This window comes from Ursus maritimus, unplaced genomic scaffold, assembly GCF_017311325.1.
Source record: "Ursus maritimus isolate PB19 unplaced genomic scaffold, ASM1731132v1 scaffold_24, whole genome shotgun sequence".
Lineage (NCBI taxonomy): Eukaryota > Metazoa > Chordata > Mammalia > Carnivora > Ursidae > Ursus > Ursus maritimus.
In genome coordinates, this window is record NW_024424897.1 from 1810267 (window position 1) to 1837374 (window position 27108).

The 27108-nt window shown below is 64.8% G+C and overlaps 2 protein-coding genes across 4 annotated transcripts in view; one reads left to right on the top strand and one right to left on the bottom strand.

Moving 5' to 3' along the window:
* AATK (apoptosis associated tyrosine kinase) overlaps positions 1-4338 on the top strand; it is a 29924-nt gene extending 25586 nt beyond the window's left edge. The window contains exons 13-14 of the mRNA XM_040640052.1: positions 1940-2125; positions 3152-4338. Of these exons, the coding sequence (XP_040495986.1) occupies positions 1940-2125; positions 3152-3192 (227 nt within the window). The 3' untranslated portion in view covers positions 3193-4338. The remainder of the gene's footprint in view (positions 1-1939; positions 2126-3151) is intronic.
* Positions 4339-5248: 910 nt separating this feature from the next.
* The window catches only part of BAIAP2 (BAR/IMD domain containing adaptor protein 2), a 66026-nt gene continuing 44166 nt past the window's right edge, over positions 5249-27108 (bottom strand). Inside the window, exons 7-15 of one of the 3 annotated variants that reach the window (XM_040640055.1) lie at positions 19384-19536; positions 16790-17014; positions 16432-16633; positions 15670-15871; positions 14658-14726; positions 14042-14204; positions 12208-12242; positions 9736-9783; positions 5249-5725 (exon numbers count right to left, since the gene is read on the bottom strand). In XM_040640055.1, coding sequence (XP_040495989.1) covers positions 9756-9783; positions 12208-12242; positions 14042-14204; positions 14658-14726; positions 15670-15871; positions 16432-16633; positions 16790-17014; positions 19384-19536 — 1077 coding nt within the window. In that variant the 3' untranslated portion in view covers positions 5249-5725; positions 9736-9755. Of the gene's footprint in view, positions 5726-9735; positions 9784-10097; positions 11622-12207; positions 12243-14041; positions 14205-14657; positions 14727-15669; positions 15872-16431; positions 16634-16789; positions 17015-19383; positions 19537-27108 lie in introns of those variants that run through there. The other 2 variants (XM_040640053.1, XM_040640054.1) reach the window with 2 other exon arrangements.

A 27108-nucleotide genomic window follows, 5' to 3' on the forward strand; every position in this document is an offset into this window, starting at 1 on the left:
GGGGGCCTGGCACCTGCCACTTGCCCTGTGCCATCCTCTCGGACACAGGCGGCCATTAGCTGGGGTGACAGCCCCCAGACAGAGCCCAGGCTTGCTGAGGAGGCTGAAGGCTCTGCCAGACCTCAACGATCCCTTCCCTCCATCCCAGCCCCATCCCAAGAGGGAGCCCTGCTTCCTGCCGAGGAGGCCAGTGCCCCGGCCCCCCCGCCTGCCTTGGCCATGCCTGCTGGCAGCTGGGAGACTGCCCCGGAGGTAGCCCAGGGCCTGGACAGCTGCGCTGCTTCCCGCGAGCTGGAGGCGCCAGTCTGTGAGGACGAGGACATGGCAGAGGCCACTTCCGGCCTCCTCACGGATTTGTCCAGTGATGGCCCGCCAGGGGAGAAGCCGGACGTGACAGTGGCCTTCCGCTCCCTGCAGAAGCAGGGGGGGACCCCCGACTCCGTGGACTCCCTGGATATCCCATCTTCTGCCAGCGATGGTGGTGGCTGCGAGGTCTTCAGCCCATCAGTTACTGGCACTCCTGGCGGGCAGCCCCGAGCCCTGGACAGTGGCTATGACACGGAGAACTACGAGTCCCCCGAGTTTGTGCTCAAGGAAGCACACGAACCATGTGAGCCTGAGGCCTTTGGGGAGCTGGTCTCCGAGGGTGAGAGCCCCGGGCCTGAGACTCAGCTCTCCACCGCCCTTGGAGGCCTCGGCGAGAAGAACCCCTACCGTGACTCAGCCTACTTTTCAGACCTCGATGCAGAGCCTGATTCCACCTCGGGCCCCCAGGAGAAGGGAGGAGGTGCCCTGGCCTCCAGGCTAGAGCTGGACCTGGAGAGCCCTGGGCTGCAGTCTGCACAGCCCTCCCCTGAGTCTGGGGTGCCTGGGGGGGCACAGGGCACTGGCCCCAGGGAGGTGCCACCGCTGCTGCTGCCACCGCCAGAGGACTCTCCCCCAGAGCCCAGCAGCACCCGCCCTGAGAGCCCCAGGCTGGAGCCTCCCTGGCCCCAAGGGCCTCCAGGGCCCAGCCCGGAGCGCTTGGAGGTTTTCCTGCTGACCCCGGTCCCACCGAGCTCGGAAAGCCGCGGCCCTGACCTCCAGGAGGCCCCGGCACTGCCCTCGGGGTCCGCCCAGAAGGAACGGACAGGGGGCCCCGGCGCCCCCAGAGCCCCACTCTGCCTGGCCTTGCCCGCACAGCCCGCAGCCGCGGAGGGCCGGCTGGAGGAGGAGGAGGAGGACAGCGAGGACAGCGATGAGTCGGACGAGGAGCTGCGCTGCTACAGCCTCCAGGAGCCCAGCGAGGAGAGCGAGGAGGAGGCGCCTCCCGTGCCCGTGGTGGTGGCCGAGAGCCAGAGCGCACGCAACCTGCGCAGCTTGCTCAAGATGCCCAGCCTGCTGGCCGAGGCCTTCTGCGACGACCTGGAGCGCAAGAAGAAGGCCGTGTCCTTCTTCGACGACGTCACCGTCTACCTCTTCGACCAGGTGGGCAGCGCCCCGCGCTCTGCGCGGGTGGGGGGGTCCCCCAGGGGATGGGGAGCCGTGGGAGCGGCCGCCGCGGGTGACCCGAGCCACGTGCTGCTCTGACCCTCCAGGAAAGCCCCACCCGGGAGCTCGGGGAACCCTTCCCCGGCGCCAAGGAGTCACCCCCCGTGTTCCTGGCGGGCGGCCCCCACGCCCCTGGCGACCCCGGCCGGCCGCGGGGGGCGGACCGCTCCCAGGACGGCTCCGCGGCCTCCGCGGCGGAAGATGGTGAGCTGGGATTGGGACGTGCTGGGGTCGTGCCGTCACGGGCGGGCGTGACGTCATGGCGGGGGGGTGCCGGGGCCGTGCCGTCACGGGCGGGCGGGCGGGCGTGAGGTCAGGGTGGGCGTGGCCTGCCGGGAGGGTGTGACGTCAGGACGGGGGGGGGCATGTTGGGCGGGATCGTGATGTCAGACGGTGCCCTGCCTTGCAGACCGAGGGTTCACGTGGGACGAAGGCTTCCCGCCGACTCCGGCCCCTGAGGCCGCTTTGTCCGCCCCCGTCGCGTCCCCCAAGCCGGCCGCGCCCGGCCCCTTCTCGCGCTTCACCGTGTCGCCCGCGCCCGCATCCCGCTTCTCCATTACGCAAGTCTCGGACTCGGACGCCGGGTCCGTGGGAGGTGAGGTTGCGGCTGGGCTGGCGGGAGGGGACACCGAGGCGGGGCAGTGGGGAGGGCCGCGGGGAGGTCACCTGCTGGGAGCCAAGGCCCCGCGCTCATTATTTCTCATCTGGACAAGCACGGTTTTCAGACGGGGAAACTGAGGCACGGAGAGGTCGGGTCACGCCCAGGCCTGTCTGTCCTGGCCGCCTTCTGGGGAGATGCTGTGTCCTCCCCCATTCCCCCCCTCCCAGCGCTGGCCCAGCACCTGTCTGGACCCTGGGGCCTAGATGGGACTCTACCTGGCCCTTAGACCTCACCCTCTTCTCCCTCCCCTGGAGGCACCCCGACTCTGCTCTCTGACAGACCTTAGCCCCCCCGCCCCCAAACCTGCAGCAGCCTCTGCTGGTCCGCTCGTCTGCTGCCCGACCTGGCACGTCTCTGACCCCATGGCCCCTGCCTGGACACACAGGCCGTGCTGGGTGAGGTGCCCAGCTCACCCCTCCCTCCCCGCTCCACTCCCCTGTGAGCCTCAGACCAAGCGGGTGCAGCCCCGCCAGGCTGCCCCCCACCACGTGCCTGACACCGGTGCCTTTGAGGCTTCTCTGGAAGCCCACTCAGAGCAAGATAGCTCTGTCCCCAGGTGGACTGTGGCTGCAGCCTCCAGCGAAGGGCCTGTCCGCTCATCACTGGCACACAGCGTGCCCTTAGTGGATGCGTGAACGGACAAGCAGGTCACCAGGAGGCTTGTTCGTGGCCAGCCTCGTCCTGTTTGGGTCTCAGTTTCCCCACCTGTAAAAGGAGGACTCAGAGGGCGTTTGCTGGGCTTTGTTGGGCCTGAGGGACAGGTCTGGGCTCTGGTGATGTGCTAGGGAGGGAAATGGGTGCGACTTCACCAAGAGAGACAGGCAGGCCCACTGCCGTGAGGCCCGAGGGCTGCAGCCCCAGCTGGTCATTTGGCCCCTTGGCCAAGGACGGAGGTCGGGTGGGAGTCCTGGGACAGGACTCTCTGTCTCTGTCCCACTCATGGCACTTCCCGTTTGCCAGGCCCTGTAGCAGGTGCTGGGGGCAGCTGTAAAGAGGCTTGAGGCCAGGTGGGCCCCCTTGGAGCCCCTGCCGGTCCTGCTCCCAGCAGCAGCAAGGATGGCGACCGAGAGTGGCGACCTTGGCCTTGGTGGTCGGCAGCAGCTTCCAGCGCCTTGGTGCCCCACGCAGCACTCCGGAGAAGCAGGGCAGGACAACAGGCCCCCTGTAGCCCTGGATGGTGGAGCAGGCCTGCACGCCAGTCCCGTGCTGCCCTAGGGGCAGGACTGATCCTGGACACTCGGGTTTGTTGCTGGCTGCTGGGGATGCCCTATGGCCTCCGGCCTGAGCAGCTCCTTGCCCTACAGCTGTGTCCTCCACCCTGACCCTGCTCAGGGGCTGCCCGGCTTTTGAGGCCAGGGGACCTGCTCTCGGCTGGGGGGCCTTGCACGCCCTGCCCACCAGTTCCTGCGGTGACTGACAGGACACAGTCCTTGCCCCAGGTGAGAGAATGGGCGCAGGCCTGCCGGGACAGCCCCTCCCGGCCCCCCCGCCCCTTCTGCCTGGTTCTGGGTTTGCTCAGCGCAAGAAGAGGACCCTGGGCTTGTGTGTCCCCCCCCCCTTACCTCAAAGTCTGTGGCTGTATTTCCCTTCAGTGACTCAGCTAGACCCATAAACTCTCCCTCCCTGCGTGGTCTGGGCCAGCTGCTATCTGAGCCCACCACTGGAGCCCGGGCAGGTGGGGCAAGGTGGGCAGCCTGAAAGACGGGGGGCTTCCCATCTTCTAGAGGTGCCTGCGGCTGGCTGGCATGTCCAGCTCCCCTCTGCAGGGCACTGCCTAGACCGGCCCAGCTGCAAAAGGAAAGTGGGGGCTGCACCCCCACCATGTCAGGAGTTCCTGCCTGCAGGGATGGGGACATGGGAAGGGGTGGAACTGGGAGGGAAGTGGGGGGCAGGGCAGCACAGGGAATATTTTTGTAACTGCTGTTGTCTGAGCGAATGGAAACGGGATGATTTTAAGTTATTGTTGCCAAAGAGATGTAAAGTTTATTGTTGCTTTGGGGGTGTGGGTGGGGGACTTGTTTTGGGTTCGTGTTTTTTGTTTTTTATTAGTTTGAGGCTTAGGATGCTGGTGCAATGATTTTCTTGTTCCTTTTTTGTTTGTTTTTTAAAAGAAACCAAACTAAGAAAAAAAAAGCCTTCATGCTAAATGTGTGTTTTCTTTTGTGGTTTGCATATAAGGCCCTGGGCAGGAGGGGGTGCCGAGGCAGGGACTCTGCTGCCAGCTCTGCCCCCAGGGCACAGTAGTCCCTCCTGACCACGGTGGGGGGGTGCGAGAGGGAGGGCGGCTACCCCTTCCCCCCAAGCTGCCCTGGCACACCTCGGTGGAGGGGGGCAGTGACTTGGGGAGGGGACAGACCGCACCAGCCCTCGCTTCCTGTCCTGTGAGGGGGGCCCCCACAGACCTCCCCAGGACGTTCTCCCCCTTGCCTTTCCAAAGCACGGGGGTGGGGGCAGGGTGGATGGCCGGCAAGAGGGTTTTTGAGGAGTCTGGGCCTCTGTGCATCTCTACCCCAAACGTCCTCCCTCAGACCCCGCCCGGCCCATCCCCAGCTCCTGCGAGGCCAGACGCCCGTGTCCGCACCTGCCCTACCCGTGGCCCCCTTTGCCTCTCTTCCTGGGCTGTGGACAGGCTTCAGTCAGGTCAGGGCTGTAGAACCCCTCCTTCAAGAGCCTGGCAGGAGGGGTGACTGCCGCCTGCAACGTGTCCTCAGATGGGGATCGCTGGTCACCACGGGTGTATTTCAGCCACAAATACTGTGGAAGCAGCTGGGGTGGGGGTGGGGTGCCCACGCCCACCCCCCCAGCAGCACCCACCATTCACTCCAGGGACACGGAGGAGAGCTGGGGGTCCAGCAGCCAGTTCTGGAGGGCAGCTGGAGCCGGGCGGGGCGGGGCAGAGAGGCCCCCCGGGCCTGCCCGCAGGGGTGCAGAGGTTCAGCAAAGCCCGAGTCAAGGGCTCTAATACGTTCATCTTCCAGAGAAAGGGGACGGTCTCTTCCCTTTCTCTGCCCCAGGCCTCCCGCCCCCTCAGGCCAACAGACCACAGGCAGGCACAGCTGGGACAGCCTGTTTATTGACCAGACACTTGGGGGCTGTGAGCGGTGTGGGAGCTGTGCCCCCCTTCCAGCTACAGGCTGGCCAAACATCCTTCCCTGCACCTGGGGGGCCACGACCCACATAGCTGGGGGGGCCTGCCTGAGAGGCTGGCCGTACCGCCCAGAGGACAGCTCCCAGCTCTGGGGCCGGCCCCACTCTCTCCCCTCGGCCACGGCCCAGGGGCCACCTCCGAAGAAATGGCCGGGGTCCAGCCCAGGCCAGACTGAAGTGGGGGCAGAGCCAGGCAGGTGAAGGGCATGGAAGGAAGAGAAAATTCTCTAGACAGGGACCACACAGACTGTTACAAAAGAGGTGTGTGTGTGGGTGGGGCAGGAGGGGCCCAGAGGGCAGCGGTGGGGACTTGGCCGTCAGCTGAGGAGGGGGGCAGACCTGTCATTGGTCACTGTCGGCTTCAGCTGGACGTTGGCGAAGGGATTCCTGAGGAGAGAAGAGAAGAGTGGTTTTAACGTAGGAGGGACACTGTGTCACCTGGGCTGCCCTACGCCCCGGGGTCCCCCCAGCCCTAAGGAAGGCCCGGCCTCTGAGCCCGGAGCAGGGCGGCGATGGAACCCGCCGGGGACAGCCGGGGCAGGGTGCTGTCCGCGGGGCCGGCTGCCGCCGTCAGCCCTCCTGGGGCAGGGCGGGTGGGGGTGCGCCAGGAGCCGGTTCTTCCCCGAACCCTGAGGCGGTGCTGAATGGGCCTGCATCCAGGTTTGGTGAGCCGCCCCTCAAGGCTCGGGAGGCACCTGCCAGCTGCCCAGGAGCCGTACAGGCCTCTTTTTAAAGACGCGCCATCGCCACACACAGCTCAGCAGCTCGCACAAACCCGGCCCATGCATCCCGGGGGCCCGCTGGGTGGCTGGGTGCAGACACGGGGCCTCGGCCCGCCCCACGCCAACACAACACACACGGGGTGCACGTACATGGCAGCAATGGGGCTCAGCCCCCTGTCACCCCACCCCCGCGGGCCTGAGGCCACAGCTGACGGACAGACGGACCGGCCAGACAAGAGGCTGAGATGGGACGGACGACATGCGCACAGCAGAGGCCGGCACCCAGCCTGGTCCTCGCGGAAGCCTCTCCTCGGAGTCCCCACCGGGCTCGGGAGGACCTGCCTGGGCAGGGACAGCAGAGGACAGCGGGCTGGGAGTCGTCGGGCAGCCCCAGGGGTGACAGCACACATGGAATGTGGGACACGGAGGGCTCAGCACGGACAGGACGCACTCCTGGCAACGCGCGTGGCTCTCGTCGAGCCGTTACCTGGGGCGGGAGTCGCCTCTGGCACAGCGGGGCTGGTGTCTGCAGGAGCTGGGAGGGCGCGCGCTCTGTCCAGGGCCCAGTGAGAGCACGTGGGGGCGGGGGCACCTGCCTGTGTTTTCTAAAACGCGGAGACGTTTCGGACTGAATTTTTAAAAGGACAAACTAGGGAGAAGAGCCGACTTATTGGCTCACGGCTTCTGCATCTGCCGCTGACGACCGAGAGTCCCGCGTGGGTGCACCGCTTGTGAACGTCTTCTGGTCCAGAGTGCTAAGACCCCGGGCTTAAGGCCACCTCCAGCCCTGCGTCCAGTCCGCTCTCTGGCTGACATGTGCAGACGAGCTCAGCTTCGACGGTCAGGGGCAGCGGCTGCCTCAAGGCTCCCCAGGCCGAGGCTGCTGCGACCAGGGACATCTGCCCCCAGGACAGAGGGCGGAGGGTGGCCCATGCCCTGCCTGCCACCTTGACTAGACTCTGGTTCTAGAGGAAGGCTCCAGGCCCTTGGCTGTCCCCGGCCAGGGTCAAGGCGGGATGTCATGGGGAGCTGGAACAGGGCCAGTTTGTTCATCTGGAGTTGGGGACGGAGCAGAGGAAAGAGCGCAGGCCCTGTGGCCGAGAGGGAGGACAGCTCCTGTGTTGAGCAGAGCCGGAACAGAAGGGCCGAGTGGCTTTGGGCGGCACACACCGGCCTCCTGCCCTGGGCACACTGAATCCTCATCAGAAAGGATGGGCAGCAAAACAGCATCATCTGCTAGGGCTGGAAGGGAAGCAGCAGGGCCAGAGAGGCCCCACCCCTAGAGAGAGTGTCCGGCCTCTGACCCCCACTGTCCTAGTCTCCTTCCCCAAAACAACGTGACCGTGAGCGCAGTACCCTCTACGCTGCAGGCGCAGAGGGAACGGGCAGGGGCTGAACATGCCCCCCAGCCTGGCCAGAGACCCCTGGCTGGGGCGCGCCCGCCCCGCAGCACCACAGGAAGGGTGCAGCCCTCTGGGGGTCCTACCACCTCCTGGGGAAAAACGGGCCCCCGAGCTACCCGAGGGCAGGCATCTGTGTGACCCTGAGCGGGTCCACACCGACCTGACGCAACAGGACGGAATTCAGACCCGAGGCCCACTGCACAGTCTCTGGTCCCGGGGACACCGGTCACTGCTTGGGGGGAGTGTGCCAGGGGCAGAGGCCTCCTCCCAACAGCGCTGTTGGCAGACACTTGACCACAAACCACCAAGATACAAAGGAGCTCAAGTCCTGCCGGCGAGGGGCAGTCGGCAGGAGGCATCTGAGCACCGCAGGCCGGAATGGCAGGGTCCGCTCCAAGTCAGGAGCCTGCAGGCTCCTCCCGTGGGGGCGGCTGTGTCCCCCCCTCCCCGAGAGCACCCCCCGCGGGGACTCCGGAGCAGGCCCTGGGATAGGGCATGGATTTACTGAACTCAGCACAGCAGGCCCGCGGACGCTGGCACGGCTAGCTCCTGAGCTGGGACTGCTCCCGGGGGCGGATCCAGTACTGGGTTCCTTCGGGGAGCTGCGGGGCCCCTGCCTGCAGACCCTACAGCCTGAGGGGGGCTGAGCGCCGCAGCCCAGCACCTTTCCATTCCAATCTCTCGCCGCGGCGTTAGTCGCCTGTAACGTTCTTGAGTCCGCTACGTGAGTGCGAGGGAGACACAGGTAACCTGAAGACGGCCGAGTGGTTTTGGAGTGCAGTTTCCGTCCTTCCGTGATTCTGGAGCAGAGCGAGCAGGGAGCAGCCGGGGACAGATTTCCACTTTCTCTGGGACTTTCTCCTCTGAGGCACAAGTGGTTCCCACGGCCTCCAGGACGCTGGCCCTCCTGGGGTTGCGTCCACCTCGTTCTGCGCCCTCCAGGACCACACCTCAGAAGGTGGGCACAGCTCGGCAGAGCGGGCCGGGTGCCTCAACCAACCCTGGGTGCTTCTGACACCTCACCCCCTGGTGAATCTCCAATCTCAGGGCCAGGCCGATTCTGTGTTGGGGAAGTCAGCTGGTGGCACTGCGTGGATGCCCACGGTGCCCCCGGGGGGTAGGGGCGGCCCTACACCTGGTGATGAGGGCTCAGGAAGAGGCCAGGCTGGCCTGCAGAGCGATGGGGGCTGCAGGGGCAGCGGGGGTGGGAGGTGCAGGCCTCCTCGGGCCTCTTGGAAGAGGAGGAATCTAGAGGCGGGGAAAGCCTTTCCACCCTGTCCCCAAATGTCAGGAGCGTTTGTCTCCAGAACTTTCCAGAAGTTCCTCATGCTGCAGCTCAGACACAGTGAAAGGAGAGTGAGTCCAGGACCTGTTGGGGCAGTCACTGCCCTCGGCAAGGACCACATCGCTGGGATGCTCCGTGGGGTAGAGAGGACGCAGATGCCAACTTCACGGGGCAAACTTCTCGGTGACTGGGCTGGATGGGCACACGGCAGCAGCGCCCCCGTCCCAGGCACAGGGGCCCAGAGTGCTGGGCTTCCCCTCGCTCGCGGTCGGTGCCTGCTTTCCCAGGGCCGAGTGCAAGGGACCATCACAGGATGGGCCGCAGAAGGCTGTGGCGGCCGAGCGCCTGGTCTGGAAAGCCTGGCCTTGTGGAGCCATGTCAGGGCAGATGCGAGGCGAGTCTAGGCAGAGCGGGCGCAGAGTCCTGTGTGCACCCGCTCCGGTGTGCCCGAGACACCCACGCTGGCACGAGCCACGGAGCTGTCCCCAAGACCACCCCTGGTCTCCCCGGCCCCCCGCGGGGCTGCAGTACTCACCAACCAGAGAGCCGGCCAGGCCGGGCTCAGACCCACACCCACAGGGGCCGGTCCGAGGGGACACTCAGCCAGAGGAGCCGAAAGCTGGCCTCCCGGCCGATCACTGGGCTTCACCCTGATTGTGGCTGAAGCGCCCCACAGAGGCAGGAGAGAGATCCAGGCAGAGGGCCGGGCCCAGACCACGCCCAGCGGTGCAGGGAGGGGCCGTGGGCATGGGGGGCGCAGTGGGCGCAGGGGGAGCAGCCAGTCAGGCCCACAGGCTTCCAGGCAGAGGGAGGAAATCCCAGAGCCCGAGCAGCAATCCAAGGGGAAGCGAAAGCCCAGAGCCCAGAGCAGAGGCAGGCTCGGCAGACCCTTGCGCCGCGTCCCCACCTGCCAGGGCCGAGGCCAGAGGGTCTGCAGAGCCACTGGGAAGGCAGACTGACCAGCATGAGAAAACCAGGGCAACTTACTAACTCTAGTCAGGGGCAGCTCAAAATCTGGCCACTTCCACATCGGCACTGCAAGGAAACACAAGGGCTGCGTTGGTGCAGGTGGGTGGGGGGAGGGGCCCGAGTCCCCCGCTGAGGGGGTGCGGGGGAGGATGGGGTACCCCGCCAGGGGCACGCGGCCCCACCACGGGGTAGCCGCAGCGAGGAACAGGAAGGGGCCGCTCGTGGCAGGCGTGTCTGATCGGCCCACGCGGCCCGGCCCCCCCAGAGGACAGCGACCGCGCCGACCGTCTGCGCACCTCGGGCCCCGCACGGAGGCTGGCTCGCTGAGGCGGCCCGGGTCTACACAGCGGGCCTGGAAGGAGGCGCCACACCCAGCTCAGTGCAATAAATAAAACTTTTATTCAAACGACTGCAGTACAGGGCACAATTCAGATTAAAAAAAAAAAAGAGGAAAGGAAACAGGAAAATATTATGAGCACTTTACATCTTCATACAAGTGTCGCGGTTTTGTGTCTACATTCATCCATTGAGCATGGAATCCCCTGGATTTGAGATCTTTTAGCAAAATTAGAACACCAACACGGAAGGCCCTTTGTACATGGGTCCACGTTCTGGCTTTGTGTTTTCTTTAAATATAAAACGGGTCTGTGTCTTGAGCCGCTTCTCTCACGAACACTCCAGCCACGTCCTAGTCCACGGGAGAGCGGGCAGACGGCTTTGTCAGATCACATCAGAGAAAGGAGCGTCCACGGCTTCACGGGGGATCCCGTGGCGGGAGGGGCCTGGCGGGGCCATGCCCTGGCTCCCTCCCCAGATTCAGGGGGTGAAGAGGCAAAACCAGCAGCCGCGGAGTCCAGCACGTGTTTCGGAAGTCACCAAGACACACAGAAAGACGAGTGTTTAGGGAGGACAGGGGGCAGGGATTGCCTGCTGCCCCCTGGGCGGCGGGCCCAAAGCGCCCTCCCCAGGGCCAACCCCAGGCGGCCAGGGGCCGCGGTTCCCTCACAAGGCCGGGCACCGGTTTCCAGAACACGTGGGGGGTGGTCTCTGGAGCTCCTTGGAAGGTCCGCGGGAGGCCGCGCCTGCCCCGCCCCCGCCCCACGCGGGGTCCCACGGCCCCGGGGACGCGCCCCCGCATTGTGCTCTGAACACCCGCCCACGGCGGCCGCGGAGAAGGAAGCGCTCAGGGGCCCGGCCTGCTGGGCCGGCACCGGGGCCGTGGCCTCCCTCACAGGAGCAGCCAGCTTCCTCAGGAGGCCCCCCGGCTTGGCACGAGCCCCTCTGTCGGTGCGGCCCTCGGAGGGCGCCTGCGGGGCCGCCAGCCTCCCCTTTCCTGACAGAGATGCCAGCGCCCGCTGGGGGGTCGGATGCAGGAGTTACAGTGCGCACACCGGAGTCCATGCAGATCTGCTTTTGTTTTTCAGGAAAGAAAAGTCCTTTTCCTGTTTTGCTTTTCTTTTCTTTTTTTTTTCTTTTCTTTTTTTCTTTTTTTTTTTTTTTTTTTTTTTTAAGATTTTTCTTTTTCTTCAAACTTTAGGCCTGGCTCGCGGTGAGCCTTCGAAGAGGGACGGTGCGTCATGAACACGGCAGCCACGGAGCAGAGGCGAGGATGCCCGCCCCCGCTGCCCCGCCGGCAGCTCCCGCCTGGCGGACACATGGGGTTGGGGGCGTGTAAACACAGGGAGCAGAGATGGGGCAGCACCATGGACCCTGGGGGATCTCAGAGTCTGGGGTCACCAACCAAAAGGCGGGACAGGGCAGGTGAGAAAGAAAGATAACCCGAGAACAAACCAACGAGAGTGGAGGAGGGAACCGATGGAGGCCAGACAGATGGGGGGGCTCTTCGAGCAGCGGCTGCCCATGATCAGCGTCCTCACACAGTGGACACCAGCGTGCCGCTGCCGCTGTGAAACGAAGCACAGGTCGCTGCGGGGCCACACGCCTCTCCTGCAGCGGCTCGGGGTCAGCCGGCTGCCCGGCCCCAGAGGACGGATGGAAGCAGCCCCTCACCCCCCGAGCCGGCACCAGGGCCGAGCCCCGGGTGGGGGGTGGCAGGAGCAGCAGCTCCAACCATCCGTGCCAGCCGCGGCTGGGTCTGGGGCAGGTGGCCCCCTGCTGGCCGACACAGGCCTGGCCACCAGTAAAGAAGAGCAGGGAGAGACCAGGCTGAGGGGCTTCCTGGAGAGCCGGGAGTCCCAGCGGCCGTGGCGGGCACAGGACCAGGCTGGACTCCCACGGTCGAGGGCCTGCTCCCACCCACCCAGGGTCAGAGCATGGAGGCAGCTCTCCAGACCCACTCAGCAATATCCTGGGATCGTGGGCTCCCGCCCTAAACACTCGGAGAAGTGAGGGATGGAGAGAACAGGCACCTTGGGCCCCGCCTGCTCTGACCCAGAGTGGAGCCCCCCCAGTCTCCAGCCTTGAAGGGTCTGTGAGAGGGGCCGGCCCTACCCACCCATGGCTCCCAAGGAGAAGCGTGAAAGCCCCTACCTGCTCACGGCCCGTGCTCCGTAGTCATCTAGACCCTGGAGAGGAAAGGCAAAACACAGGTCAGGCGGGGGTCCTGGGGGCGAGGTGGGCTCTGCAGAACAAGAGGAGGCTGGGCGCACTGCCCTTGATCCCAGAGTGTGTGTGCAGTACCGCCAGAAGCCGCACTGCCCTTGATCCCAGAGTGTGTGTGCAGTACCGCCAGAAGCCGCACTGCCCTTGATCCCAGAGTGTGTGTGCAGTACCGCCAGAAGCCAAGGGCATGCAGGGCCCCTCCACGTGCATAGCAGTGACATCCCAAATTCATGGGGGCATCTCCCCATCAGGCTAGTGACAGACCATGGATGGTATGAGCTCACACTCACAGGCACACACAAGACAGATCCCCCGGTTACCCCTCCACACACATGTCCCGTGCTGAGTGAGCAGGGGCCTGAGAACACCTGCTGGTTACCTGATAAGAACACTAAGGCAGGTGAGCTGGGGGTTACCTGGCAAGTCCCGGGGTCGGTAGGGGGCCTCCCTGGGAACCACTGATACTTGCAGAGAGGGGGTAATGGCCGGGCGGGGAAGCCAGCCTGGGCCAGTCCCTGGGCTGAGCCTATGTCTGCACCCCAAGACGCCAGCTGCAGCGCCCCAGCCGTGGTGCTGAGGGAGGGGCTGTGGACGCCACCACAGCTCTGCCAGCCTGGCCTAGGGCCATCAAGGGCTGTTGGGACACCCTCCTCAGCTGTCTCAGAGCCAAAACCAAACCTGGACACTGGGAAGTGGGAGCAGCGTGCAGTGGCCAGGCCCGCCTAGGCTCAGCCAGCTGTGTCCTGGGGCCAGGCGGGGCTGGACGGGGCTGGAGCATCTCCAGCCCAGCAGGCTGGCCCTGTGACCCCAAAGTTCCACGCCTCTCCCAAACTGGATCGGCCTCCCCCCTGCTGCTGCCCTGAGCACAGCTCCGGCCTCATTTTCTCCGGAAGGTTCCATCCCAGGGCCTTAGCATAACCTCCCCAGTCTGGTCCTTCTCACCACAGAATGTCCCAACCTTCGTGTTCGCGCTGTCTGGCTGTAAGCTCCTCGAAGACAGCTCCCTCTTGCAGCTCATGCCCGTTACGCCCACCTCACAGGAAGGCCAGGGGCAAGGCTGCTCAGGGGGCCCTTCCTGGACCTCACCCAGCTACACCACCACTCACCACAGCCCCGGGCTGGCTGGAACTTTGGCGGTAGCCTCTGTTGCCCACATCTTAGAGAACCTCTTCTCCCCCCTTCCAAGGGTTAGGGGGCTGACCCTTGAGTCGGGACCCAGTCCTGAAGACAGGAACCAAGAGCAAAGCTGCTGGCCCTACTCCCATCATGGCCACAGCAGACAAACATTCCAGAAACCTTGGGCTCCTTCAGCCCATGAACCTTCCCACAAAGAGCCGAACCATCCACACACACCCTGGCCCCACCTAGACTTCAAAACCACCATCACGCACTCCAGGGGCTCTGCGGGGACTGGGACCCAGGCCTTGACCTCCTGCCTCTGGCCACTTGGTACTGGGTGACCTGGGCATGGGTGCCTAGCCTTGCTGCCCAAGGCCCAGAGACACACCAACAAGAAGGTTCTGGCCACCTCCCAGGCCTGGAATGCAAGTGCTCACGTCCACGCTCAGACCAGCCTCGGGGAAGGGGCTCCTGGACACGAAGTCCTCCCTGATGCCCAGGCTTCCCGAGAGGTGGGAGGCCTGGAGGCCACCGATGCCCCAGCCGGAGGGAAGGCCAGGCAGAGGGGCCACTGTGCCTTCAATGGAGCTCCCTCTGGCCCAGGCCCCTTCCGTGGACCACGGGGTCCGTCCGTGGTGCTCACCTGGGAGAAGGCAGGCACAGCCACGCTGTAGGGCCTCTGCTTGAAGGTGCCGGCTGTCTGGGCGGGGAAGGCGCGGGACGATGTGCCGTAGTCTGGGGGTGGGAGGGCCAGCTCCTCCTTGTCCAGGAGGTTCCCCGTGCTGCTGCTCTTCCCCTGCTGCAGACTGTGGGGGCGGGGGTTATGGGCTGGCTCAACTCAGGCCCCCAGCCGGCCCTCCACCTTCCCCATGCCTCCCTCGGACCCTTCGAGAAGGCCTAACAAGGGACTGCAGCCTCACTGAGCTGGCGGGACGGGCCAGAAGGTGTGGCGGGAGGAAGTTCCTAAAGCCCGTGCGCCCAACAGCGGCCCCAGCCCTCCCGGGGCCCCCATACCCTGCCCAAGGGAGGTGACAGCAGGGGTGTGCCCCCACCCCATGGAGCACCTGGTGACCTCACAAAATGCCCTGCACCCACACACTCCAGGAGCCTCGGCACACAGCATGCCGGGCAGGGAGGGGACCAGAGCCCGCTAAGCCGTTTAAGCAGACAGTGAGGGCCGCTCGCAGACCCCACAGTGCCCTGCTCTCGTGGCAGCCTCTCCAGAGCAAAGGGCCAGCGGCCAGGGTCAGCAAGCTCACCTCATGTGCAACCTGTCGTTGCCATCGGTGTCCAGAACCCGGGTGTAGGAGAAGGGAAACCAGCCCCGCCTGGAAGACAGGACCCAGGTGAGAGGGTGCCAGGGTCCAGGCGCCCCCGGTTCCCTGGCCTGGCTGCAGCCGTCTGTGCGGGAAACACGAGCAACCCTCCGGGAGACAGCCGACCCCAGCCTGCACCCCAGGCACGCAACCGCCCTAGACGGGAGGCTGGGCATGGCCAGCAGAGCGCCCGCGTCTATGCATCCGCAGCAGCCAGGGCTGGCTTCTGGCTGCACCAAGCAAGGCGGTGACAGCAGAGACGCTGTCCGCAGAGAAGGCAGGGAAGGCATCCTAGTGAACTCCCGGCTCCTCGTCACCCCCTCCCAAGACGGTGGCCGCCTGGGGGGCGGAGCAAGGCCGTGTGCAGCCCCTCCTCCCTGGCCTCCTCCCTGACCTCACCACCAGCCACACCCAGAGGACAGTGGTGGTGGGGGGAGGGGTGGCTGTGACCAGGGCAGCCCCACGGTGGAGCAGGAACGAGAGGCTGGCAGAGCCTCGGGACCACAGGTGCTAAATCAAGCTGAGAAGACACGGCTCCTGTGACTCAACGCCCCAGCACACAGGCTGTTCAGGGCAGACTCGGGGCAGCAGAAGACCTTGCGGTGGACGGCCGGCCTCTGCCGACCAGGAAGCCGCACACCCGACAGCAGGGAAGGTGCCAGAGGGGCCGCGGTGTGTGCCTGTGGGGCTCTGGGCCATGTGGGTGACGCGGGCAGTGAGGGTGACGGGCTGGTGAGAGTCGGCGAGGCTGTGGTTCTGACAAAGTGGTCACATCTGTGCCGAGACTTTAGGACTGAAAATACACGGCGGGATGCTCAGTCTGGAAAGGAGCCCGAGCCGCCAGGACACATGAAGGCCACAGGGTCAGGAGGCTGGTGTCCCGAGCACAGGGCAGGCTGCCCAGCCCCAGGCTCCCCGACGGCCGGCTGGGAGGGTGCGGCCTGCAGACACTTACATTTTGGTCTTCTCGCTCTCCCCGTAGTGCCAGCCGTCGCGGGCCTCAGGCACCAGCAGGGTGATGAGGTCTCCCTCCTTGAAGCTCAGCAGGGTGCTGTTGTCCCCGGCCGCGTGGGAGAAGATGGCTTTCACTCGCATGCGGCCGTTGCGCTCCAGGCCGGCCGCCATGGAGCTGGAGCGCGGCAGGGTCTTGTTCTCAGCTGTCGGGACGACAGGGTGGGAATGAGGGGATGTGATCGTCCTGTCAGCTCAGCCGCCTGACGGGAAGATGCTAGAAGGCCCCGGGGGGGCCCGGAGGGGTCACTCGTTTGGGTAGAGATGCTGGAGGAACCCAGATGGAGACCTCCCGCTCACCGTTGCGGGGATTTCTGAGTCTGAACTCGGCTTTCCCAGCTGCTATCAGCAGACCCACATGGGCTGCTGGGGGAAGAAGTAAGGCGCCGTCCATGGGACGGGACAGCAGAGCCGAGGGGGCTGGGCCAGGGGAGAGGGGCCGTCCCCCTGTCCGCTAGAACCCTGCCAAGCATCCCCTGCATGCTCCTGTCACAGGCTGAGCCCAGATGTCCTGGCACAGCCCCACCCTATCATGTGTGAGTTGAGGAGAGCCAGGCAAAGCCTGAGGGTCCAGGACAGAAATCTCAGAGGGGGCCCAAGGTTGCCATACAAGGGCACGCACACGCTCGGGGCTCTGGAGGCCTCCCCAACCTCCCCTCGGGTACGGCGTGACAGCTGGGGGCTGGGGGCACGCCCGAGCCCTTACTGGCCGCGTAGCTGTTCTTCGGAGCCACGCTCTTGCGCACGGGGAGCGTGTTGGAGTACGAGTCGCTCAGCTTGCTCTGTGACTGTGGAGGAGACGAGGTCTTGGGCTGGGCGGCCTTGCGGTCGGCCCAGGGGTTGTAGTCCTCGCCGTCTGGGCCCGAGACGCCATTCATGACGGGCGTGCTCTCCTGGGCAGACAGCCGCTGTGGAGAAGAGGCGGGGGGTGGGGGGGGTGCGGCGTCGTGGGAGGGCCTGGTCAGGCGAGGCCCGCATGGAGACCCCTCACCCCAGCCACCCCGGTGCAAGGGCGGGGGCCATCCTTGCACACCCACAAAGCGTGCTGGAGGCTGCGGACTCACCCCCACAAACGGGGCCAGCTCGGGGGGCACCGGCAGGGGCTTGGCCCCCGGGATGGGGTCTGAGATGACCAGGCTGGACTTGGAGGCCGACAGGGCGCTGGGGAGGACGGAGCCGTTGCTGCTGGCCATCTGCTGCATGAGCTGCACGGCGCGCTCCGGGATCTTGTTGGGGTCGGCGCAGGCCTGCTGCCACAGTGGCAGCTTCTGCGCCAGCAGCTCCTTGCCCTGCAGCGGGGAAGCAGGACAGGGCGGGTCAGGGCTGGCCGCAGGCCCCGCGGCTGGCCACACGGCAGGGGGACCTCCCCGCTGGGCCACAGGAGCCTGCAGCGCTGCTGACCTCACCAAGCTCACCTGGGCCCCTGCCTGGCCCCGGAGACCGTCCCCCACTCAGGAGAGGCACACCTGTCTAAGGCTGACGGCTGCTCTGCGCCGGGGGGTGACTCACAGCCAGAGAGGCCCCCTGAGAGCCCTGACCCCCGACCTGGGAAAGAGACGGGTTGCTGCAGGGAGCCATGCAGTCATGGAGGCCACCAGGGCTGAGACAAAACCAAGGTCCAACCCGGGCGGGGCCGCCAAAGAAGGAAAAGGGGACAGTGGTTTACTAGCTCTGCAACGGTTAGACGCTCCGCAGGGAACCATGAGGTCCTGGGGAGAGCGTCATCCTGGGGTCCCCAGCCGCGGTCAGGTCAAGCCGCAGGAGCGTGCAGGAAGGCGAGACCCCATCAGGTGGTACTCAGTAGATGCAAGGTGCTAACTGTCCCTGCCCCCAACCCTAGGGGCTCAAGAGCCCAGCTGTCCCTCTGGTGAGCTCTGGGGCGTGCCCAGGGCACAGCCTGCCGGACGAGCGTGGGGCCTAACAAAGGATGACGAAGCCACAGGTCTGGTGAGGAGTCCCAGCACGATGGGCAGCCGGGTGGGGTGCCAGCCTGAGGTGCCCTCTGCATGGGCCTGTCCAGGGCCTGGGGGCAGCCGTGCCTTCCCTCCTCCTGTTCGTCTGGCCAAAGTGGCTACCTGACCTGTAGCAGATGACGTCATCTATCCCACCGCAGAGCCTGGAGCTCCTGCGGGTGGAGGGCTCCCTAACTCAGGGCAGTCACTGTCTCCAGGACCTCTGAAGGGGCTGTCTGGCCCTCACTGCTTCTCCCCGCTTCTGACCTGTGTCTGCGCAAGAATGGGATGTCTGTGTGGGAAACGCGGGAGAAACTAGAAAAAGGCCTTGTGAGCCGGCCATGCCCTCCTCTGCCTGCTGGTCAAGACCAGCAGCCAGCAAACCACGGCCTGAGGCCTGGCCGCCTGCTTTGTAAATAAAGTGCGACCGGAACCCAGCTGTACTTGTTCTCCCACACATCTGCGGCTGCTTCTCCGTGCTACAGCCCAAACCCAGAATGTTACCTGGACCCTGGTTGAGATAATCGGTTGACAGGTCCGGGTGGTGGTGACAAGGCAGGCCCCCAGCGACCCGGTACCAAACGGGGTAAACCCCGGGGTTAGGGCATGGCCCTCGGAAGGGCTCCACAGCTGGGGTGGCCGGGCAGCCCAGGGCTCCCACCTGGTGATGAAACCCGTCTGTGGGGCTGGGGCCCACCCGCCAGGGAGATGCCTGGGTCCTGCCCTGGTGCCCCGGCCCCCGTGCCTCTCTAAATCCACTTGGGAGGGCTGCGTCCAGCTCCGTGAGAGGTCAGCTGTCACCTCTCACGCAGGGGGGCAGTGCCTGGAGACAATGGCTTTCCTGCCTTCCGTCCCGCCTACAGCACCCAAGAGCCTGCACTCTCCCTGACCTGCCAGGGGGCCCGGCTGCCGCCAGAGGGAGCCACCGCCCGCCGCCCGCCAGCTGGAGCTGTGTGGGCTGTGCAGGGCCCCTGCTCTGCAGCTCACAGCAAGCCCTCACCCAGCCGCAGGCAGAGGCCCAGCTGCTGGCACGGCGGCTCCGCTGCCCCAGGGAAGCCTCCCAGCTCCCACAGGGGACGCAGGTCCTTCACTGTCCTTGCCTTGCACCTGTGAACGGGCCCTCGGGCAGGCCTGGTGGGCAGAGCCTCTCTGTGAAGGGAGGGCATCTCCTACAGAGCCCAGGCTGTGGGGACCAGAGAACGAATCTCATATCGAGCCCACGTGTATGAACGTGTGTGTTTACCCTCCTGAGCCGCAGACCCCTTTGTGGAAAAACGACGTGAACCTGGCTGCGTAGCCTCACCTGCTAAGCTCCTGGAATGTTCTGGAATGTTCCAGCAGACAGATCCTGCTCCCTCCCCGTCTCCTGACTATGGACTTAGAGTCCACATGGGCTCCTCTGAAGCCGCCTGTCCCTGCAGGGGGAGCCGGTGTCAAACCTCTGGATCTCGCGGCCCCTACGATGGGTTCCCTGGCACTGCAGCCCTGCCTGAGGAGCCAGCCTCCTGCCACCGTCCTCAAGGAGCAGCTGGCAATTTCTAACCAAAGCCTCAAAGATGTCGGCAGTGTCTGACCTGGTGACTCTCCTACCAGAACGCGGTCCCTGGGGGAATCTGAAACACACGGTGTTCCTTTCCACACAGCTCAACGTGGACACACCCCCGACGGCCACCAGGGAGCCAGTCCCTTCTGCCAGCAGGCCTCACCTTGGAGTGGTAGGCGGCAGAGTTCTTGGCCACGGCGCACTGCTTCTCCACCAGGAAGCAGAACCTCCTTCTCTCCTCGGTCAAGGCCGTCTTGTAGCCGTCGGACACATAGTTCTCCAGCTCGCCCTGCTTGTTGCTGATTGCATCGATGTACTGGGCGGGGAGAGCATGGGGGACATACATGAGCTGCTGACCGGACAACAGAGGGTCACGCCCAGCTCTGGGCGGTCCCACCAGGGGCAGAGTGCCCCTCTGGCTGGCCCACTGGTGGGGCTTGGCCACAACCCCCTTGGGCCAAGAGGGTATGCGGGCAGAGTGACAGCAGGGCAACCCCACGCCCCCGTGCTCGTCTCCTAGGAGCTCGTGTCCCCCGACCCCTGCCCCCTCTGCGCCCCAGCAGCCACATGTGTGGACCGTGCTGGCAGATTATATGGTGAGGCCTGGTGGCATCGTGGCACTCCCCGTGGATCCTGATTCCAGGCATCTGAAACCACCCTGCCGGAGGACCGGGAAAGCTCGCCCGGCACGATGCGTTTGAGAATGACTAATTCACACCCAAATCCTGCGGGGGTGGGCAGAGAACGCAGGGGACACTGCTTGATGCTGGGGCATGCCGGAACATTCTGATTCTGCAGGCTGGAAACTTTTGGTAACAAAGCACCCTCAAGACTGTAGGCAGCCGTCACAGGGAGGCAGGAGCCCCCAGACGCACGGCGTTGGGGTCTGCAGGGCCCATCAGTGTGTGTGTGATGGGGTCCGTGGGGTCCTGGCCACTGCTGAAGGGAGACCCTTCCCTCTGCGCCCCGGGCCACCGCCCACACGGGGAGGCACTGATGCCCAGTGCTGGTCTTTGTGGCCTCGGGGTCTTCCCTGCCTCGAGGGGCGCCTCCCCCATGGGCTCTGACTCAGCGTGGGGGCGGTGCTGAGCTGAGGGGGGCGCAGGAGGAGGCGTGGGGACAGGCTGTTCCTGCCGCCTCCCTTCCCAGCAGTGCTCAGCTGGGGGGCAAGGGCCAGCCTGTGGGTGACGCTTGTCCCCCAGCACGGCCACCGGTGCAGGGGCTCAGCCGGCGTGAAGTAGCCAGGCTACCCCAAGGCAAGGCCTGCCCAGCCCTGCCGCCAAAACCCAGGGGCCCCCTCCCACTGCCCCCGCAGACCACCCACCCCACCACACTGAGTCCACGGCCCCCCTCGGAGAGAGCAGCTTAACTGGGGCTCCAAAGAGCCCGCCCATCACCCACAGCCTCAAGGAGTAGGCCCTGGGCCTCGCGGGCAGCCGTGGGCTCTGCCGCCGGTGTGCCTGAGGGGACCCAGGATGCCTCTTGGGGAGCAAACCCCCCCAACCTGGGAGAAAAGTCAGAGGACAGGTAAGAGGCCCCCCTGGCGGGCTCTCTGCTCTGCTCCCCCAACCCTGCTGTCTCCTCCCCCCCCCGCCCTGTTCCCCTGCGTTGCCTAAGCCCTTCTCCCGGTTATGAAATGTGCACCTACCAGTACCTCCCCTGCACTGCAGCTCTTCCAGGAAGTGGGAGAGCAAGCCTGGAGACTGGCGGTGCCCCTGGGGAACCTTGGAGGGCAATGCTGAGCTTCACGGGGAGGATTCCAGCAGTGGCCGTGGAAGAGGGGACCACTCACACCCACACCCCTTCCAAAAGCCCCGCGAGATGCCTGGGAGGGCAGGAGAGCAGAGGCCCAGGACAGAACACCCTCTGGATGGAAGGGCCTGGAAGGGGCACGTGCACCCCCAGGGCATGCATGCCCCCAGGGCCCCAGTGCCAATACACACCGATCCGTGGCCATCCAACCCTCCCCCAGGGGTCTGTCAGGGACACTGCTGTGGCCCACAGCAAAGGCTCCTTCCTCAATGCCACGCACGGGCTCAGCTCGGTGCCCAAGAGCCCCCTAAGGAGATGTTTCTGCAAGGTTCCAGAAGATTAGGGTTTAACCCCCCCCCAGGGAGACCCCCAATCCACCCTCTCCTTGTGCCACCACCTGCCCCTGTCCCTAGGGGTTGTTCTAGCAACCGCACCCACTCAGCGGTGGCCAGGCCTGGGAGGTGGTGGGCTGGGGGTGGGCTGGGTATGCGGAGACCACAAGCCTGGGCGAGAGTTAATACATGGAGATCAGGCCACGGGTTTGTGCAGGGAGTTCATGCAGAGTGAAGGCCTCCACACCAACTGTCACCTAGCAGGGACTCCGAAGGAGTGGGGCCACTGTGAGCTGTTAGCACAGGGCAGGGTGGAAACCAGGACGCGGGGCCCCCTGGGTCCGCTCGCCCTGAGCACGCCGCTGAGGACAGCTCTTTCCAAAGCACAGCCCCCGAGCCAGCCCCGAGGTCTGACCTGCACGTGGTTTCTGGGTTTTTAGGCTGTGGCACATCTTTCGCAGCCGCGTTCCGCACTCCCAGGAGTGGAGAGAAAGCAGTGCCGGACGCCGTGGTGCAGGGCGCTGGCCTCATTAGCAGGGTCTGGCAGCCTCGCGCGCCAGGGGAGGGAGTGGGGTTTTATTTTAAGATTTCCATTTATTAGCACAAGCGCCGAGCACGGCTGGGGGCAGCGCAAGTCTGGGGGGGGGGGACTGAGGTGGAGAGCACGGCCCTGGCAGAAGCTGGTGGGGGGTGCACCCAGACACCCCGGGGACCATGCCTTCTGGGGAGCGGGCAGGAGAGCCTTCTGAGCTACGCCCCGGGGCAGCCGGCCCTCGGTGGGGCGTGATGACCGGGGGCAGCTGACAGCTTGAGCACAGGCCCCTGGGCTGTCCAGCTGCCCCGAGCACTCCAGCCAGGGCAGAGCGCTTGTCAGCTGGGACATGTGGCTGCCACCTCTGTCGAGGAATGACAACCGGCTTTCCCGACCTCCTTTTCCCGGATGCAACCCCTTGTGGAGCGAGACCACAACCGCACTGGGCAGATCCTGGAAATCTGGGCCGACCGGGGAACTTCACCCCTCCAGGGGGACCGGGACTGGAGGACGCCCCACCCACAGTGTCCAGGCCATGCTGGCTTACTCTGTGGGCAAGGACACCCACACCCCCAAACGTGGAGGAGTGTTCAAGCTCTCTGGACAAGTGCAGAGGACAGAACACGGCCCGGCCCTACACCTCCAATGACTTAGCTGCTGGAAACGGCCCCAAGCCTGTCCCCGCCGCTGGCAGGCAGGGAGGTGGGCGCTGTGGCCAGCTCCCCACTCCCGCCCCTCCGCCGCCTTTCCTGCTCCTGGCTCAGCGGTGCTATGGAGACAGCACTATAGAAACACCCCGCAGAAAGCATCTAAGACCACAGAACGCTCCCACTGAGTCACCCTGGGCTGAACAGCCCTGTAATCCGAGAAGACAAAAGTGATCAGAACATATGTCTCCTCTCCAGAGCAAGCGGTGACTCAGGCGGGGGAGGGGCGTCCGAGAACAAACGGGAGGCTCTGCTTTAACTCATCTGATATGGCCGCTGCGGTGGCTTTCCCACGTTTCTCAAAGACCCCACGCTGCCCCTTCAGGTCCCCACGGCTCATGAATGAGAGCGTAATTCCTGGCCCTCAGCTGTCACCGCTGGAAACAATCACTCCCCGGAGGCAGCGAAGGAACCCCACCAGCTGTGATGCTCAGGGAGGAACGGCAAAAATCGGACACCCACGCTGCGTTTGGTGACGGGGTGCCTGCTGACCAGCCCGCGTCCCCTCCCTGGTGGGATGGACCCTGCACCCAGCCACAGAACAGGAAGGCCGCCACAGCCAACCTCAGTCCACGGGGCCACGGGTGTGGGGGGGGGCTGCGGGCGTGGCAGGGGGGCTGCCACAGCAGTTTAGTGGATTTCATTTAAACCTGAGGCCTGAGCAAGACTCAGGGCTGGGGCAACCGTGCCATCTTGCCCACAGGCATGTGGGTGGGAGAGCTGGCCATTCAGTAACTTGAGCCCCAGGGTTCCTGTTTTCTGGCAAAAGGGCCCAGAACTGTCATCAGATCGGCAAAGGGTCTGTGACCAGCAGACCCCAGCTGATGTCCTGCCCGAGTACCCTTACATGCCCAGTGTTCCATGTGCCCAGAGGCCCAGGAAATAGCGGGGGGCCGCTTGGGTCCACACCATGGGGCCAGATGCCCTGACAAAGGTTTAAGGCCCACAGATCAGCATGTCCCCAAGACCCCAGGGGATGGCGGGTGTCAGCAAACCTGAGCTGAGGCCCTGGGTGGCTGGCAGGGAGCATGCCAGCACTCACAGACCCACACCACCCAGGGCTGGGATGAGCTCCGCCCCTCAGGCCTGGAGGAAGTCAGAAGCTGGGTTTTAGCACCCACTTTGCCAGGTGACCCCTGCTGAGCTACGAAGGCCTCTGGGTCTCCGTTCTTCTGGAAAGCAGAGGGGCTGAGCTACATTGCCCACACCGGCACGGCCTGGCATGGCGGCCCTTGCCTCCCGCCGCCATTCAGGTTCTGCAGTTCAAAATCCACGCCTGATTTTACAGACTTAACGGGAAAAGAACACGACACATCTCACTAACACTTTCCACGGTAAGTATGTGTCGAAGCAACGTTCCAGACGTGTTCAAATAGAGTACGTTATTCAAAAACTATTAAGTTATCACAACAAACGTCATTAAAACCACCGGCTACTTTTTACATTTCCCCCGTGGCCAGGCCTGGGTGTGAGATGGCGGGGCACGTGCCCGACACTGCCCCCGAAGGCTCCTCCAGCTCCGACACCTGAAGACGCCCCAAATCACTAACGGGCCCGTGCAAGTCAGCACGGAGGCTGCAGCCCGCGGCTCGGCTCCATCTGGAGAAGCAGGGGCCGAGAGGGCCCACGTGCCCGACCCGCTCCAAGGGGCTGAGTGTCCTCCCCAGCTGCTCTGTTCTGGGAACCCTGTGCCCCCCGGGGCCACCGCTAGACACACAGGCTCTGAGAGGGCGCAGCGGACTCTGGCTTGTCACCCCCGCAGCTGCGCCTCCAGGCGGGAGAGGGTCCGCGCTGCAGCCGCGTGGCGGACTTGACCACAGACCACCTTCGGTGTCGAAGAGCTTTTTAAGTACGAGGACAGGAAGCGCAAAAAGGGCTTGAACTACCAGCACCGCGTCAAACTCCACACGTTAACGGGACCAGCCTCTGCCATGATCTTTTTCGAAGTTCTAAATTATGGTTATTTTGTTTTTGTTTTGTTACTTACACATCCCTTTAAATAGAATAAATTTCCCCCTTTCTCGGACTGAGATCTGGATATGTGTACCTTCTGGAGCAAGCGGACCAGGGAGTGGGAACAGAGTGCCTGCAGGCCCCAACGAGAGCTTGTGTGCCGCCATGGGCAGGCCTGCCCCACGGCCTCTCAGGAGGCCCGGTGGCTGGCACCATGCTCAGAAACCCACCGGACCTCTCTCCTCCAGCACTACCAGCCAGCCGGGGCTGTGTGCCTGGGAGGAGGGAACAGAAGGGGGACCTGGGCCTGGCCGGGCGCTTCCTGCACCTCAGAGTACCCTGGCAGCCTTGGCCCCCAGCACTGTCTGCCCCTCCCAACAGCTGGACCCTGCCCGGATCAGGGCCTCCAAGGGCTAAGCTGCCGAGAACCCCAGATGCCCACTGTGCTCGGGCCAGCAGGTTGGGCCCACACCCGGCCGACCCTGGGCAGGGGTCCACCCCTCTGCCTCTGGGCCCTGACACTGCTTGGGGTCTTGGCTGCCCCTCTCTCAGCATATGGAGCCTGCATACAGGTTGGGAGGGACGCACTGCTTCCTTTGACCCCAACCCATCACACACCCAACACGCACCCCTGAATTTGGAGGGTGAGTTCCCTGCCTGTGCACAGTCCTGTTCTGGTTAGAGCTGGGTCAGGGCTGGGGACAAACGAAATAGAAAGACGCAATATGGTCGCCCGGGCCCTACAGGATTTGCAGAGAAGATACGCCACTTCTCCAGCAGTCAGAAGCCCTGGGACCATCAGTGGCCCAGCGGCACTGGCTGCCCTTCCGAACCCACAGAAGCTCTGAGAACCGTCACCCAGGCCCAGTGTAACTGTTCCTGGGGAGTAGGACGCAGGCTCTGCGGAGACGCCGAGGGCCAAAGGGACAGGGTTACCAAATGGGCTGGCCACCACACCGCGCCAGGCACACAGCACGTCCTCCACAGAGCGCCTGCCCTACGGGGCCCTCCACACGGACGGGCCCTTCCGTAGGCGCAGAGCTGGAGGTCTGGGGACAGCACGTGGTGCCTTCCCTACTTTCAGACGTAACCCTCGTCCTAGTTAGTGCCCCAAATGCCTCTGAGCACCTGTTCCCTGACCTATAATCAAAATCAGTTCTCTTCATGGAAATCCCAAAACACAGTCTCAATTACCAGCAATTCTTGAAAATGGCCGGCTCTGACCCAGTCAGGTTCACAGGGAACCCACTGCTGACAGACAGATGGACACTCGTGGTCTTCTGCTCTCCCTGGTGCAGGTCTGATCAACTTTACCTTCCTCCACCCCAAACAGCTCCACTCCATGGGCAGGCCCCCTGGCCAGACAGGTCAGAAGCCTTGGGGCAGGACAAAGTGTGTGGGGGCCCTTGACCAGGCAGCCTCTCTGGAGGGCACGGAGCTGCCCGAGGAGCCCCGGGGGTTGGCCCCTGCCTGGTGGGCAGCCTCACCACTCTCCCCAGCAAGTGCTCTGCACACACGAAGCTCAAGTCTGAGAGGAAGGGCGTGGAGCTGGCAGCCCTAGAAAACACACGGGGGTCGAGCAACTGAGTCTCGTGAAAGACCAACCACCTCTCCACGGCACCGAGCAAACCCACACCTGAGACCACACACCAGAGCCTCGTGGCCATAGCGCCCACCCCGGAGAAAGCCTGTCTGAGGCTCGGCAATTGGGCATGCCGCCTGCCACCTGCTGAGCCAGGAGGGCCGTCAGGGAAGAGGCTTTGGTGCAGCCTGAGGCCCCCGGGGAAGGGCCCCGGTATGAGTAACAGGCCTCGGGACCCGCGTCCACCTGCACACACAGCCCACTGGGCGGCATACGGCCCAGCCCCTCCCCCCGGCCCCGGGTGAGGGGCCTTGCGGAGAGCAGAGCCCTCAGGAGTGGAGCAGGGGAAAGGCCGTCAGCTGTGTTTGGGGCCCAGGTCACTCCCCCTCCCTGGGGTCATTACTCTCCTCCTCATCGGCCCAAGGGCATAGCCTCAGGAGCCCACACAGCTCAGAGCCCCACCCCCCAGCCTGCAGCACTGTGTGGGCCCATCTGCCCCACCCCCCGGCCTGCAGCACTGTGTGGGCCCATCTGCCTCTCCCAGCTCTTCCTCAGGGTTGGGGACAATCGCTAAAGCCCCCTGCAAACCGTGCAGGGGGCACGCACAGGAGTGAAGAGCTCGGAGCACATGGTGCTTCAGCCACGGGGATGGCCTGAGGGACTTTGGGAGAGCTGGGGTCAGGCGTCAGGCTCTCCGGAAAACCATGAAGGCGACAGCAAGAGGAGGGCCTCACCCTTCCTCATAGAAGGGTCTCCAACAGGCCCTCAGCCCCAGGGCAAAATCTGCTTCCGGCAGGCTCAGTGCCCCTACCCCAGGGAGCAATGGGGAAGGAGGCGGCCATGCCAAAAGGCTCCTGTGGCTGTCCCAGGCCGGCAGCCGCACCACCAAGCGGAAGTCAGACCCCGCTCCCGGCCAGCTCTGCAAGGATGGCAGCACGGACAGCCTCACGTGCCAAGGGGCCTGCAGGCGCCTGGGCCAGCGGGCATCTCACCAAGGTCACCAGGCGGGTCCGAGACGCCCCCCCCCCCC